This window comes from Erithacus rubecula (assembly GCF_903797595.1).
Source record: "Erithacus rubecula genome assembly, contig: SUPER_Z_unloc_2, whole genome shotgun sequence".
NCBI classification, from domain to species: Eukaryota; Metazoa; Chordata; class Aves; order Passeriformes; family Muscicapidae; genus Erithacus; species Erithacus rubecula.
Genome location: NW_027635860.1, coordinates 9,899,337 through 9,911,699, shown reverse-complemented (window position 1 = coordinate 9,911,699; position 12,363 = coordinate 9,899,337). Strand labels below are relative to the sequence as shown.

Here is a 12,363-nt window from a genome sequence, read left to right as displayed (position 1 = left end):
TTTGCTTATCACTCAATTCCAAAGACACATTTGTGTAAATCACAATACAAACCCAAGTCAAAACTAGTGGGGAAAATAGCCCAAAACAACACTTTTACTGAATTGAATAATCTTGCCTCTTTCAGTATTTCTCTTAACCTTTTTCTATTAGCTTGGTCTGAATAAATATTATAGTCTTTTGTCCTCTTACTACATAAATAATGCAGTAATTTCAAATAGCTCTGTTGCTGGTCAACTGTTGCTATGTTTTTACCTCACTTAATTAAGCAACATCTTGATATGGAGTACTTAAAAAAACCCCAACATTTTTTTTCCAGGAAAAATATCTGATTGTTTTTCCAGGTACTTACTTGATTGCCTAGCTCTACATTTTCCGAGTATACTGCTATTTGTTGTTTTGTTTGCTTCTCCTCTGACAAGCAGTTGGCCACAATGACAAGCACATCAAGCCCATATTTATCTATGAATGCTTTCAGATCACCAATGAGATTCCTGTGTAACATGCAGTCCTGAAAAACATTAAGAAATTAAAAGAAATATCAGCAACTTTTCTTGTTCTTTTCATCAAAACTTGCCAAACAAACAGCTGTAAATGTTTAAAAGTATCAGCAGGTCTAAAAAGCAAGAGAATTCCATTTCACTTGTCAAAACAACTATGTGCCTAATAAAAATCAAGAACCAGTCCCATAGCACAGTAATGGAAGAACACGAAAATATTAAACACAGATTTTGCCTTTTGAATCTTCTGGTGAAACTTAATTCTTACTTGTTCCTGCAGCCTGCTTTTGCAACATTGCTTAGAAGCACTCCAAGCTCTAGGCTAGTCTATGCCCATGATAAAGAAACTGGGCAAAGGGGATAGGAGACTTGCATGCATGAGCATTGCACTCCTAGAAAAATTCAAACTCAATAAAGAAATTTATGCAGTGTGGAATAAGGGACAAGCCACATGGAAGGACTCTTGGAACATCGAGTTTCAGAGATACAATGAGGGAGGCCCACTTAGTAGAACTGAGTCTGACAAGAGATATCAAGAACAACAAGAAGGGCTTTTATAATTTTATCAGCAGCAAAAGAAAGATTAGGGAAAATGCAGGGCCACTGCTGAATCAGATGGGCGTTCTGGTGACAGAAGACAAAGAAAATGTAGAATTACTGAATTCATTCTTTGTTTGTCTTTACTGCTGAGTCCGGCCCTCACAAGTCCCAGACCTCAGAGGTAAGAGAGGAAGGCTGGAGAAAGGAAGGCTTCCCCTTGGCTGTCAAGGGCTGGGTTAGAGATCAACTATGCAGACTTAACACCATAAATCCATGGGATCTGATAGGATGTACCCATGGCTGTTGAGAGAACTGGCAGAGAGCTGTTACTCTGCTGCTACTCATCATCTTTGAAAAATCATGAGGTAGAAGAGGAGAAAGGGAGAAGTGCCTGATGATTCAAGGAAGGCCAGTGTCACTCCTGTCTTCAAAAATGGCAAGGAGACCTGGGAAACTACCAGCCAGCCAGCCTCTCCTCAGTTCCTGGAAAGGTGACAGAACAGATCATTCTAGAGATCATCAAAAAGCATTAAGAAGACAAAAAGGTCCTCAGGAACACAGGAGTAGTCAGGATGGATTCACCAAAGGCAAATCAGGTTGGATCAATCTCACAGACTTCTATGATGGCATGGCAGGATGGGTCAACAAGGGGTGATGTCCACAAGGAATGAATGGTGTCTACCTGAGCTTCAGCACGGGTTTGACACTGTCTGCCACAACACCCCCATAGGTAAAGCCAAGAAAATGTGGGTTAGAGGAATGCACAGTGAGGTGGATCAAGAACTGGCTGAATGGCACAGCACAGGGAGTCATGATCAGTGGAGCAGAGAACAGCAGGAAGCTTGCAGTCAGTGGTATTCCCAAGGGATCAATACTGGATCCAATCTTATTCAACTTGTTTCTCATGACCTGAAGGAAGGGATTGAGTGCATTCCCAGCAAATGGTGACACTAAACTGGGGGGAGTAGCTGATCCACCTGAAGACTCTGCTGCCATTCCATGGGACCTGGATCAGCTGGAGGGTTGGGCAGAGAGAAACCTGATGAGGCTCAACAAGGGCAAGTGCCAGGTCCTGCACCTGGGGAGGAGCAGCCCCAAGTGCCAGCACAGGCTGGGGCTGAGCTCCTGCAGAGCAGCTCTGTGGAGAAGGACCTGGGGCTCCTGGTGCATCACAGGCTGTCCATGAGCTGGCAGTGCCCCTGTGCCAGGAGGACCAAGGGGATCCTGGGCTGCACTGGGAAGAGTGTGGCCAGCAGGTGGAGGGAGGTGATCCCTCCCCTCTGCTCAGCCCTGGTGAGGCCACACCTGCAGTGCTGTGTCCAGTTCTGGGCTCCTCAGCACAAGAGAGACAAGGAGCTGCTGGAGAGGGTCCAGTGGAGAGCCACAAGCATGATCAGGGCTCTGGAGCTTCTCTCCTGTGAGGAGAGACTCTGGGAGCTGGAGCTGGGTCTGTTTGGCCTGGGGAAAACTGAGAGGGGATCTCATCAATACATAGAAATACCTCAAAGGTGAGTGTCAGGAGGATGGTGCCAGACTCTTCTGTGGTGCCCAGAGAAAAGACAAGGAGCAATGACCATAAACTAAAGCACAAGAAGTTCCACCATAACTTGAGGCAGAAATTATTTACACTGAGGTGGCAGAGCACTGAACCAGCTGCCTGGGGAGGTTGTGGAGTCTCCCTCTTTGGTGACACTCAAAATCCACCTGGACACATTCCTGTGTCACCTTCTCTAGGTGATTCTGCCTTGGCAGGAAGATTGGACTGGATGACCACCAGAGGTCCTTTCCAACCGAAATAATTCTGTAGTTCTGTGATACTGGTCTATTGCTATTTCTTGAATAAATCACAGGGTTCTTCTTAGAAATATACTTTATGAGATCCATTGTGCCAATATTTCATTAAAAAAAAAATAGATGTTAAAATAATAGTATTAAATCCACAAGCTAACCTAATTCTGCAGTCCCTTGTATGTGTCCATGATGATGTTACCTTATTGTAACAGACAACTACCACAGATTCTTTCTATAGGTTCCCTTGTTCCTCTTTGAATTGTGCAAATCTTAAAAAAATACATACACACACAAACACACAAGCAAGGCCTGAGGCAAAGTATTTTTACACTCACTGCATAAAAAAAATTACCTTCTTTCACACACAGCCCACACCAAACACAAAAATTTACAGGAGGTAAATTTTTATGTTTCCTATTCTTATTAATACTTGGGCTAGCCCAGTTATGTAGAATTTTAAATATAAACCATACATCCACCTTTCTCAATTGGGAACATAATGCATGAAGCATAAATGTCTTTTTTCTGATAACTATTGCTGAACAAAGACTTAGAAATTTTATTTTCCCCTTTATGTTTATGCTGTTTGTATTAAAATATTTTTTGTCATCTTCTAGCCAGGACTTCTTTTGATGCTGCCAAGCTACACTGGCCTTGAATAAACAGCAGTTCATTATGAACACAGCACAACTGCATGTGCAGATTGGCATGTTACTCCCCTGCATCTGTTTCCTACCTAATAAATTACTGATTTTGTTACAAATATATAAATACTATTCATTAATCTACTCAAATGTGTCCACAAAATGCACCACCCTCCCCCCAAGTTAAACTCAAAACAAAAAAATCTGTTTGTCAAATGCTTTGGAAGTAGACTCCTTTCTGTGACTAGAAATGAAATTCCCCTTTGATGTTTGCATAGCACCTAAAAATTTGGTTTATGTGAAATTTACACAGATTAATCCAGAAATAGTCAGCTGCCAGTTTATTGGTGGACACTCAGATGAGACATCTGAATAGAGGGTTATGGTAAGAATTTATTCTGAATAAACTTTGAATGTCCAAAACCAGTAAAATCTTCTGAAGACACAAAAATTGGATAGATTATAAACTGTTCCAAAACATCCTTGAGCATGAAAAAGTCACCTCAGTTATCCCATTCCTAACTGCAGCTGGAGCAATTAAAATCTGTTCAAATAAAAAATCTGCACTATAGCAGATTCAAAACCACCTGAAAATCCCTGATAACCTGCCTAAACACTCCTGAAGTTTATTCTTTTGAATTACTACCAGCAACAAAATTCAGATACTCCCTTCACAAGCATTCAAACCTTCAAATAAATGACAGTTGCAAACAAATCTTAAAAATTACCAAAGACCATATATTGAAAGACATAATAGATACACTGGACTCTCCTACTAATTTGCTAACCTAATTAACAGGAACATTGCATGCATTAAAATGCTTACAGAAAATTTTTTAAAATGCCTTCAGAGAGGAAAAATAAATGCCAGCAATTTCAACAGTTAAGCTGGTACATCCCAAATTAATTACAAGCATTTAAAATATGCTGTTGATAAATTAGTATAACAGGAGATACACTGACAAATTCACTGATACATAAACAATGACAAAGGTCAATTAACTGATCATTTTTATACACTCCTTTTCTTTGACTAGTATGTGCTGGCTTAAGCATTAATGAATATTTATGCAGTATACAGTAGGTAAACAGCATATGTAAACATTATTAGTTTTTATAATGCCCTCTAAGTAACTTATAAACAAAAAAATCAATTGTTAGCATACTTGAAATGCATGTTCTTGAAATAAACAGAACATAGCAGTACATGTAGTTTGCACAGTTAACAGCAACATAACCACTGAAGTAATTTAGAGTCATAAAGTGTAATAAAATGGTGCTTTTGTCAAATGCATATAAATAGCTTCTGCTGTAACACAGCAATATGATGAGCATTCTGAAATTTACAATTTTTTTCATATCAGTTAGGTGAGCAGAATGAGAAAGCTGAAGAAATCCAAAGACTTTTGAAGGATTTTTGAACAATATCCTGTCTCGTTATTATGTATTTTTGTTAAGAAACACCATTTTATGTAAGTTGTATACTGCTAGAAAATTTCTTTCACTGAAACTATTTTCCTTTTTGATTCTCAGGAATCTCTTTTTAACAGATAATGTAACTATAGACATGGATAATCCTTTAAAAGAAGCAAAATATCCAAGAAATATCTTAAGAGAATCTGTAACTTCTCTGTCTCTTGCAACACTGATTCATGAAATCAACAGCCAATTACCCAAGTGATCACTGCAAAGTAATGTAAAGTGTACATTACACACACTTCTGACTCTTCTAAGCTAACTGTGTCAATATTAACCTGACCAAATTAAGAACAAACTGTCTCTTTTGTTCTTCACACTTCTCACATGGGGAGCACAATATGGCTTTTGTCAGAGGTGCTCCATCATTTTGGCTCAAGGAAACTGTCAGTACAGTTTGGGATTCGTTATTCATGGGCAGATACCCTGATGGGTCTAATGAAGCCTTTCTGCTGACAACTCATTTGCTAAAAATACCCAACCGTCACAAAATATAAATGAGGAATATAGTATCCTATTATAATTTTCACAACTGATGCAATTATCACAATACATAAGTCATAGATACTGCTACATACTGCATTCTCTTAATATTTCATGGTCGGTACTTCTGCATTCCAGTTTATTTCTATGTGATCACTGATAAAACTTTATGACATACTTAAATTGCAATATAATAGGGTAAACACCAATGATACAGCACACATGCAGAGCTAACAGTCTGTGTGCCATTTGTTGTAAATCCAGCTAATTACTAGAAGCCCCCTCCTTTATAAAAAAAATAAAATTAAAAAGCAAGGCAAAAGAGTGCAGAAAAATACTCATTTTTTTAATAAAAAGTTTTCAAGTGAAAGTCACTGAAAATTTAAAGAACAGTATAAACTATATATAAATATGATGTTTACAAGACTCTAGAAACATGAACAAGTGTATCTGTTTTACCTCTGTTTGCTCCTATGAACACCACTGGTAAAAATGCTGTATTAAAAATCACTACCTTTTATGTAAGGAAAGACTGCATTTTTCTGTTGTGCATTTTGATGTACCAAATAGCAGATCTTCTGCATTGAAATTTATCAGTCTTCTGCTGAGAAGAAAAACAGCATCAAATTCTTTTTTATGTGTACTGTTTCCAAAGACAAAAAAGGTATTAGGTCCTAAACTAAAGAGGAGGCAAATGGGCATATTTGAGATTTGCTATTTTGCTCTATGATTACTCCAGCCACATATTTAACTTTAGGAATTCCAAACTTAAGTTGGAAAGCATTTGAACTGGAAATACTATAGCACTGTGGAATGCTCATGTTGAGTAATTCAATGAGTGTCTGTTTAGCACTCACACCCCTTAGTACTGTAATGATGGCTGTGTTTTTACTGTCTGTGATTTTCATTAAAAGCAGAGTAACTTAAAAAAAAACCAAACAAAAAAAAAACAAAAAACCAAAAGAAAGCTAAGAAAAAACAAGAATTCCTCTTTAATGAAAAAAAAAAATTAGCATGATTTGTTTAATGAAAGCATATTTAGACAGGTTCATAATGGAAAGGGTGTGTTTTCTAGAGCATTGGTGCATTTCATCCTAGTGTTCTAACAATGATCCATTTGTTATGAATTCAGATTGCAGCTAAACAGGTTTTACTCACATTTGATAAAGGTACAAATTCTGGATATTCAAATTCAGGCTTGTCCATTTTAACCTTTGTTTAAGTAGAGCATACAAAGATTTACATGTTTTTTTGTGTATTAAGCACATCATATGGTTTCCGGGCCAGACTGTGAAGTCTCCATTTGTAGAACTTGAGGTAGAAAAATTTTGCTCAGTTACACTGCCAAACTTCAGTTTCATTATTCCCCATTTACAGAACTAGCTGAGGCAGCTCTGAATTCAGGAGCTGGGGCAGAGCATCTTCATGTATCCCAAAAGACATTATGATATACGTGTAACATAAGGATATCATCATGGCCCATTCAGCCTACAACATTCTTCCTAGAGTTGGAATACCTGCCTTCAATGTCTATCACTGTCCCCCACCTAAGGAACACAAATTCTTATCCATAAGCAAGGCAACCCCCCGTGAGTGCTGAGGTGAACAACAAGCTCTCTGAAATACAACAGTCAAAAATGCTCCCTGGTGTCAGTGGGGTTTGTGCACATGTACTCAAAGAATGCAGCAGATCAGAAGGGCTGGAGATTAAACCCTGCCAAGGCACTGCCACTGCTGCACAACATAAACATTGCATTGCCTAAACACATTAATAAACACAGATAATGGTCTGCAAACTCTTGTCTATCTAATAATAATATTAGATGGATGTAACCTCAATATCTAGACGAAAAACGTTTTGCAGCAGTACAGAAATCAGAGAACATCAAAGTACATCATGTAGTCTGGCACAGAGGCAAATTTATTTCCATCTCTAAGGGAAGAAATTCAAAGTGCTTGCAATTTGTCTCATTTTTTAGTGGATGTTTTCTGTAATAGGTAAACTGTGACTGATAAAGCTCCCAATTGTGAGCATTTCTGGTTGTTGATGGTAAGTAGTTTGGAGTTGCTAAAAATGCAAAATAAATTAAAATATATAGATGTAATTTTCAAGTTCAAAGGCTTAAATGACACCTCCTTTTCAAATGTGTCTTTAACACTCTGCCTGTAAAATAAGCTAAGGGACCAACTAGAAAATTTTTAATAACAGCTGTATGAACTTTTGCTCCAAGTAGAGAAGTACAGAGAAATGTAGTACGTTGAACGGTACTCCCTCCACATAATTTTAAAGGTTGAAGTAAATATGAATGGGTTTTTTTTAACAAAAGTACATGGAGAGGAAAGTCTTTTATTTTGAAACCACAGGTATACAAAGACTATAAGTAAAGGCAACTGCTTATGTACCATATTTATAGGGAAAGATCTCCCATACAAAATATGCACAAAATATGTACAAAATGAAAATAAATATCTCCATACTGAAGTACAGCATAATTTATACAATCCAATAATTATTTACCTCAAAAATTTTTAGGAGAAAAAGAAGAATTAATTTTTTTAAATTAATAAGTTATGTGGACATAGCCTACAATACACTTTTTAAAATGTCTTTTATAGGTTAAGAACTTCCATCTGATTTTTCCATAGCTTGTAAATCAATTAAAAAATACTGAAAAAGACACAACCTATCACTTCAGTTACAAGGTTCATTTAGTCACATACAATATTTGATTTCACTGTTGACTGATTAGCAAGTGGTAACAAGCAAAAGGCTGAATTGCCAGAGTGATGAATTAAAACATAAGAAACATCACAACCATACATGTACTGACCAGGAACCGTCTCTTTTAGCCAGCTAAGTCTCAGGTGTAAGGTTATATGTAATAATTCATACCTTACAAAATAATCCCCATGCAAACATGATAATGCAAAAACGCATTTCTGGCTGTCAAGAAAATTTCTGGCAAAATTAATCAACCATTCATCCATTCAGGCTCTTTGCATATCCTTTTGTCAAAGTGGGAATACTAAAAGATTTCTTTCCTCTTTCACACGCTCATTGCAATGGTTTGTAAAATCCATCAAGCCTGAGTTGATTTATTGAACTGTCTCTTAGCTCAGCAGTGTAACTATAGCAAATGAACTGGTAACTTCTTAAAAAACAGCAGTGATTCAACAATATCTGGTTTATTTGATTCCTTCTAACTTCAGATTAGCAATTTCTTAAAGGCACTGACTTGCATTATTTAGTAGTTCTATCTGCAATTTTATACCAGCATGTTTTGTTTGTACTGCCCCATAATTTTTAATATTATGTTTTGGCATTTGACAAAGGCATTTTTGATTCATAACTGATGTTAGACTCTACCTAAATCTTCACATCTTCATGCCAGATAGTATGCTTCTACTGCCACTCAAGAGAGCTTTCAAATTTAAATACAATACTGCTGTGTACTATTATGCTTGCCATCTCACTCATTAGGGTATGAATACTGAAAACTAATTACTCCCACCTATTTCTTTAATTACACAGAAAACTTTGCATTCATTCAACTTTTTTGTATTTATCTATTCCCATCACTAGTAATGAGAATTGCTATAAAAAGTAGTTAAGGCACAAAAGACAGAGATATGCCAAGCCATTTAAAGCACATGGATTTTATTGCTACGCATCGTCCATTGAACCCCATGAAGCACATTCATCACTCACCAGCTTTGCATTTTTCTTCATAAAGATATATGACCTTTGCCTATTAGATTTCATTAGTGGGGCACCATACAAGGCTCGTCTGCAGATGACAGGATAGAAAGCTAAACAACCTCGCCTGAAGGATTTGTGAGAACAAGCCCATCTTCAATCTTTGTCCCTGGGAGGCACTTCTAACACCTGCCAACCACAGCACTATCATCAGAAAAACATTTAGAGATTTATCTTCAGGCTGGTGATTATAAGAGATAATTTGTTTGGAGTATGGATAAAGTTGGTCTAGCATAAACAAACTACAAGCTCAAATTATACGATGAACCTCATTAACTATTGATTTAACCACTGCAAATCCATGAACAAATGTTCTATCAAAATGTTAATTCTTCATTAAAATATAATAATAAAAAAAACCCACAATCAAAACTAAAACAAAGCCAACAAAACCCAAATGCCAAGGCAGGATGGCAGACTATTCTTAGTGCACTTTTAATGTCTGTAGTTTAAACTGGAAATGGAGACTTCCTTTGTCATAACATTGATAACACTCTACTATTGCCATTTTCCCCTAACATGGAGTTTTGTCTGGCAAGAAGTGCTAGATCTTTTTGCTGTTGCCACTATAGAGGCAGCATGAAACAGTCTCTCTCCTACTTCCAGGAACACTTCTTTTGTCTGCAGACAGCAAGACTAGGTGCACCATTAAAAGTACTTCCAATAGAAAGAAGCTAGAGGTATTATAAATGGATGCCATCACAGGCAGACAGGTCTGAAAAATTAAATATACATTGGTAGTACCTTCTGTACCTTATAGATATTATATATCTATATGTTCCATATCAGGAAATAACTTTCTCCTAATCTTTGAAAATTATTTTAACTCAAGTTAAAAATAAACCCTTAGTGTTCAGCAAATAGTATATTTAGAAATAATACAGCTGCATTAGTCCTGAGGTATACTTTTGAGAGGGAAAGGCTGGGGTTTTTTCCTTCTTTTCTAATACAATGGCATCTTTGGTAACAGAGGAAAAAATGCTGCCAGACTTCTTGTTGCAATCCAAAGAGAAGAGCCAGAAAATGCCTAGGAGAATTCCACTGCACCATCTCTGACAGCAGCACCATTCCAAAATATCCTTATCCTCAGAGCTTATTTGTGTATAGAAAGTAAAAGGAAACCTGCAGTACCTCCTATGCTCTCACATTCTAAACAAATCATTCACTCTGACTTGCACTAAATGACAAAATATCAAAACTTTTACCACTATTATTGCTGTAGAAACAGTAAAAATCTTTTGGAAGAAACAAAAAAACTTTCAGGTAAAACATTCAAAAGGAGAAGAAATTGTGAAAATATTTTCATGAGATGATATTTTCTCTCATTACTAATTGCTTCTGGATGGGCATGGTATCTAATGTGAAATTATTAGTTTATCAATAAAAAAACAAAGGCAAAATGACAAAAATCTGATGCAGAAGACAGTCTTACAACCTGAGTATTCCTCACACAGCAGCACAACCATACAAAATTAAAGGCAATTTTAATTTTTCCTTTATTTTTTACCTTTCTTTCCCCTGTTAGATTTACTTTGCTAATTTACGTGTTCGACTCACAATATCACTAAAGGAGAAAACAATGCTTATTTAATTGTTAAAGCTATTTCACTCCATATATATAGACAGGAAAATGGTTGCTGCAAGATAAAATAAAATAAGCAGCTGATAATAAATCCAAAGAGCCATTCATGCAGAATTCAGTTCCATCAATTCTAATATATTCTAAGTTTTTTGTTTCATCAAATTTTAGTAATTGGTGAAGCTTTCTCTTTTGTCTAGCTACATCTTCTGCCTTTCTAAAGCAGCTGTTTGATTCCTCACAGTTTGGTTTTTTTTAACAGCAAATAATTTTTCTCAAAAAATTTACTTCTTCCATTCATGCTCTTGACTGCATAATACTATTTTCTCCTACAAGTCTTCTTCCTCCAGCTGAAAATTCTTCATTTACATTATTATTTACTTGTCTTGTTCTCACTTTCAACTTCTCATTCTCCTTCCTATTACACCAAATTTCTCTAAATGCAAAATACAGTTTCACATTGAGGCACAATATTCTCTAATTGTACTTCAGTTTTTTTATATACCTTTATCCTTTGGTTCACAACAAACGTTTCCTTTCAGCACCACAGATCCATGTTTTTGAAAAACCCTACTCTAAACAGGTTCACTTCATATGGGAAAATACAAACAGTAATTATTACCTTTAGATGTTCAATTTGCAAGCCAATAATAGGCTTGAATAAATAGGCCAATTCAGAATTCATGACTAAAAGTTTATGTTAATCCTCTCACTGATTTCACAGGATTTAGCACATGCCACTAATCCACACGTAAGAATTTCCCCAATCAGTTACAGCACACAGATGGTATTCATAGTACTGCTTTGGTACTCAAGTTTAGCAAAAGCCCCTTCCAGGAAGTAAAAGTTCCCTGCTATGTATGTTAGTATTTTAGAAATGCACTTTCAATTATTTTTATTAAATCACTTTTGCACTGTATGCTAAATCACTGGCACTTTGGTTGACCACCCATAGTGCCTTGCCAATTGGAGTAACTGTCTGAAATACAATTGAAGACAAAAGAGAATTAATTTTCTATTCATTCAGTTTATATCTCTGCTAGGGGAAAATTAACATCTACCTCCAAAACATATGAACAAACAAGGATCAATGTATTACATGCAACTGACTTTAGTTTTATCTAGAGTGAGACTGAACTAGGAACTAGAAATTTGACTAGAGAGGATCAAATGCTGTACACCAAACTTCGCCACCAAAAAAAATCCCAGAGAAATAAAGAGTAGCAATTCAGTTTCTTGTAATTCATTTAAGTTTCCTATGGATTCTTCTAATAAGCACTTACAGTTATGCAAACAAAATGCCTTTAGCAACTCGTTTGTTAAACAGTCAGTTCCTTCAGAGGAGAGAACAGTCATTACCAACACAAGAAAAAACAGGATAAAACAAAGTCCTTTGCAGATGCCTGCCAGGGGACTTACACTTGGTTACACCAGGCTGAAGATACCTGTGGCACCCTTGACTCTGTTTTGCAGTAACCAAGAGAGCAGCTTTACTACTGAGATGGTTCTGTTACCCGAGAACCAAACACAAGCTTTCTGTAAGGTTGCTTTTGTACCTACAGGACCAAGTTCTCCAGCATACATGCTTTCTTCAG

General features: G+C 36.6%; 1 protein-coding gene across 5 annotated transcripts in view; it reads right to left on the bottom strand.

Moving 5' to 3' along the window:
• The window catches only part of PRUNE2 (prune homolog 2 with BCH domain), a 125,995-nt gene that overhangs the window by 52,352 nt on the left and 61,280 nt on the right, over positions 1–12,363 (bottom strand). For all 5 annotated transcript variants that reach the window (XM_079331175.1, XM_079331171.1, XM_079331173.1 and 2 more), the window contains exon 7: positions 351–509. In XM_079331175.1, coding sequence (XP_079187301.1) covers positions 351–509 — 159 coding nt within the window. The remainder of the gene's footprint in view (positions 1–350; positions 510–12,363) is intronic.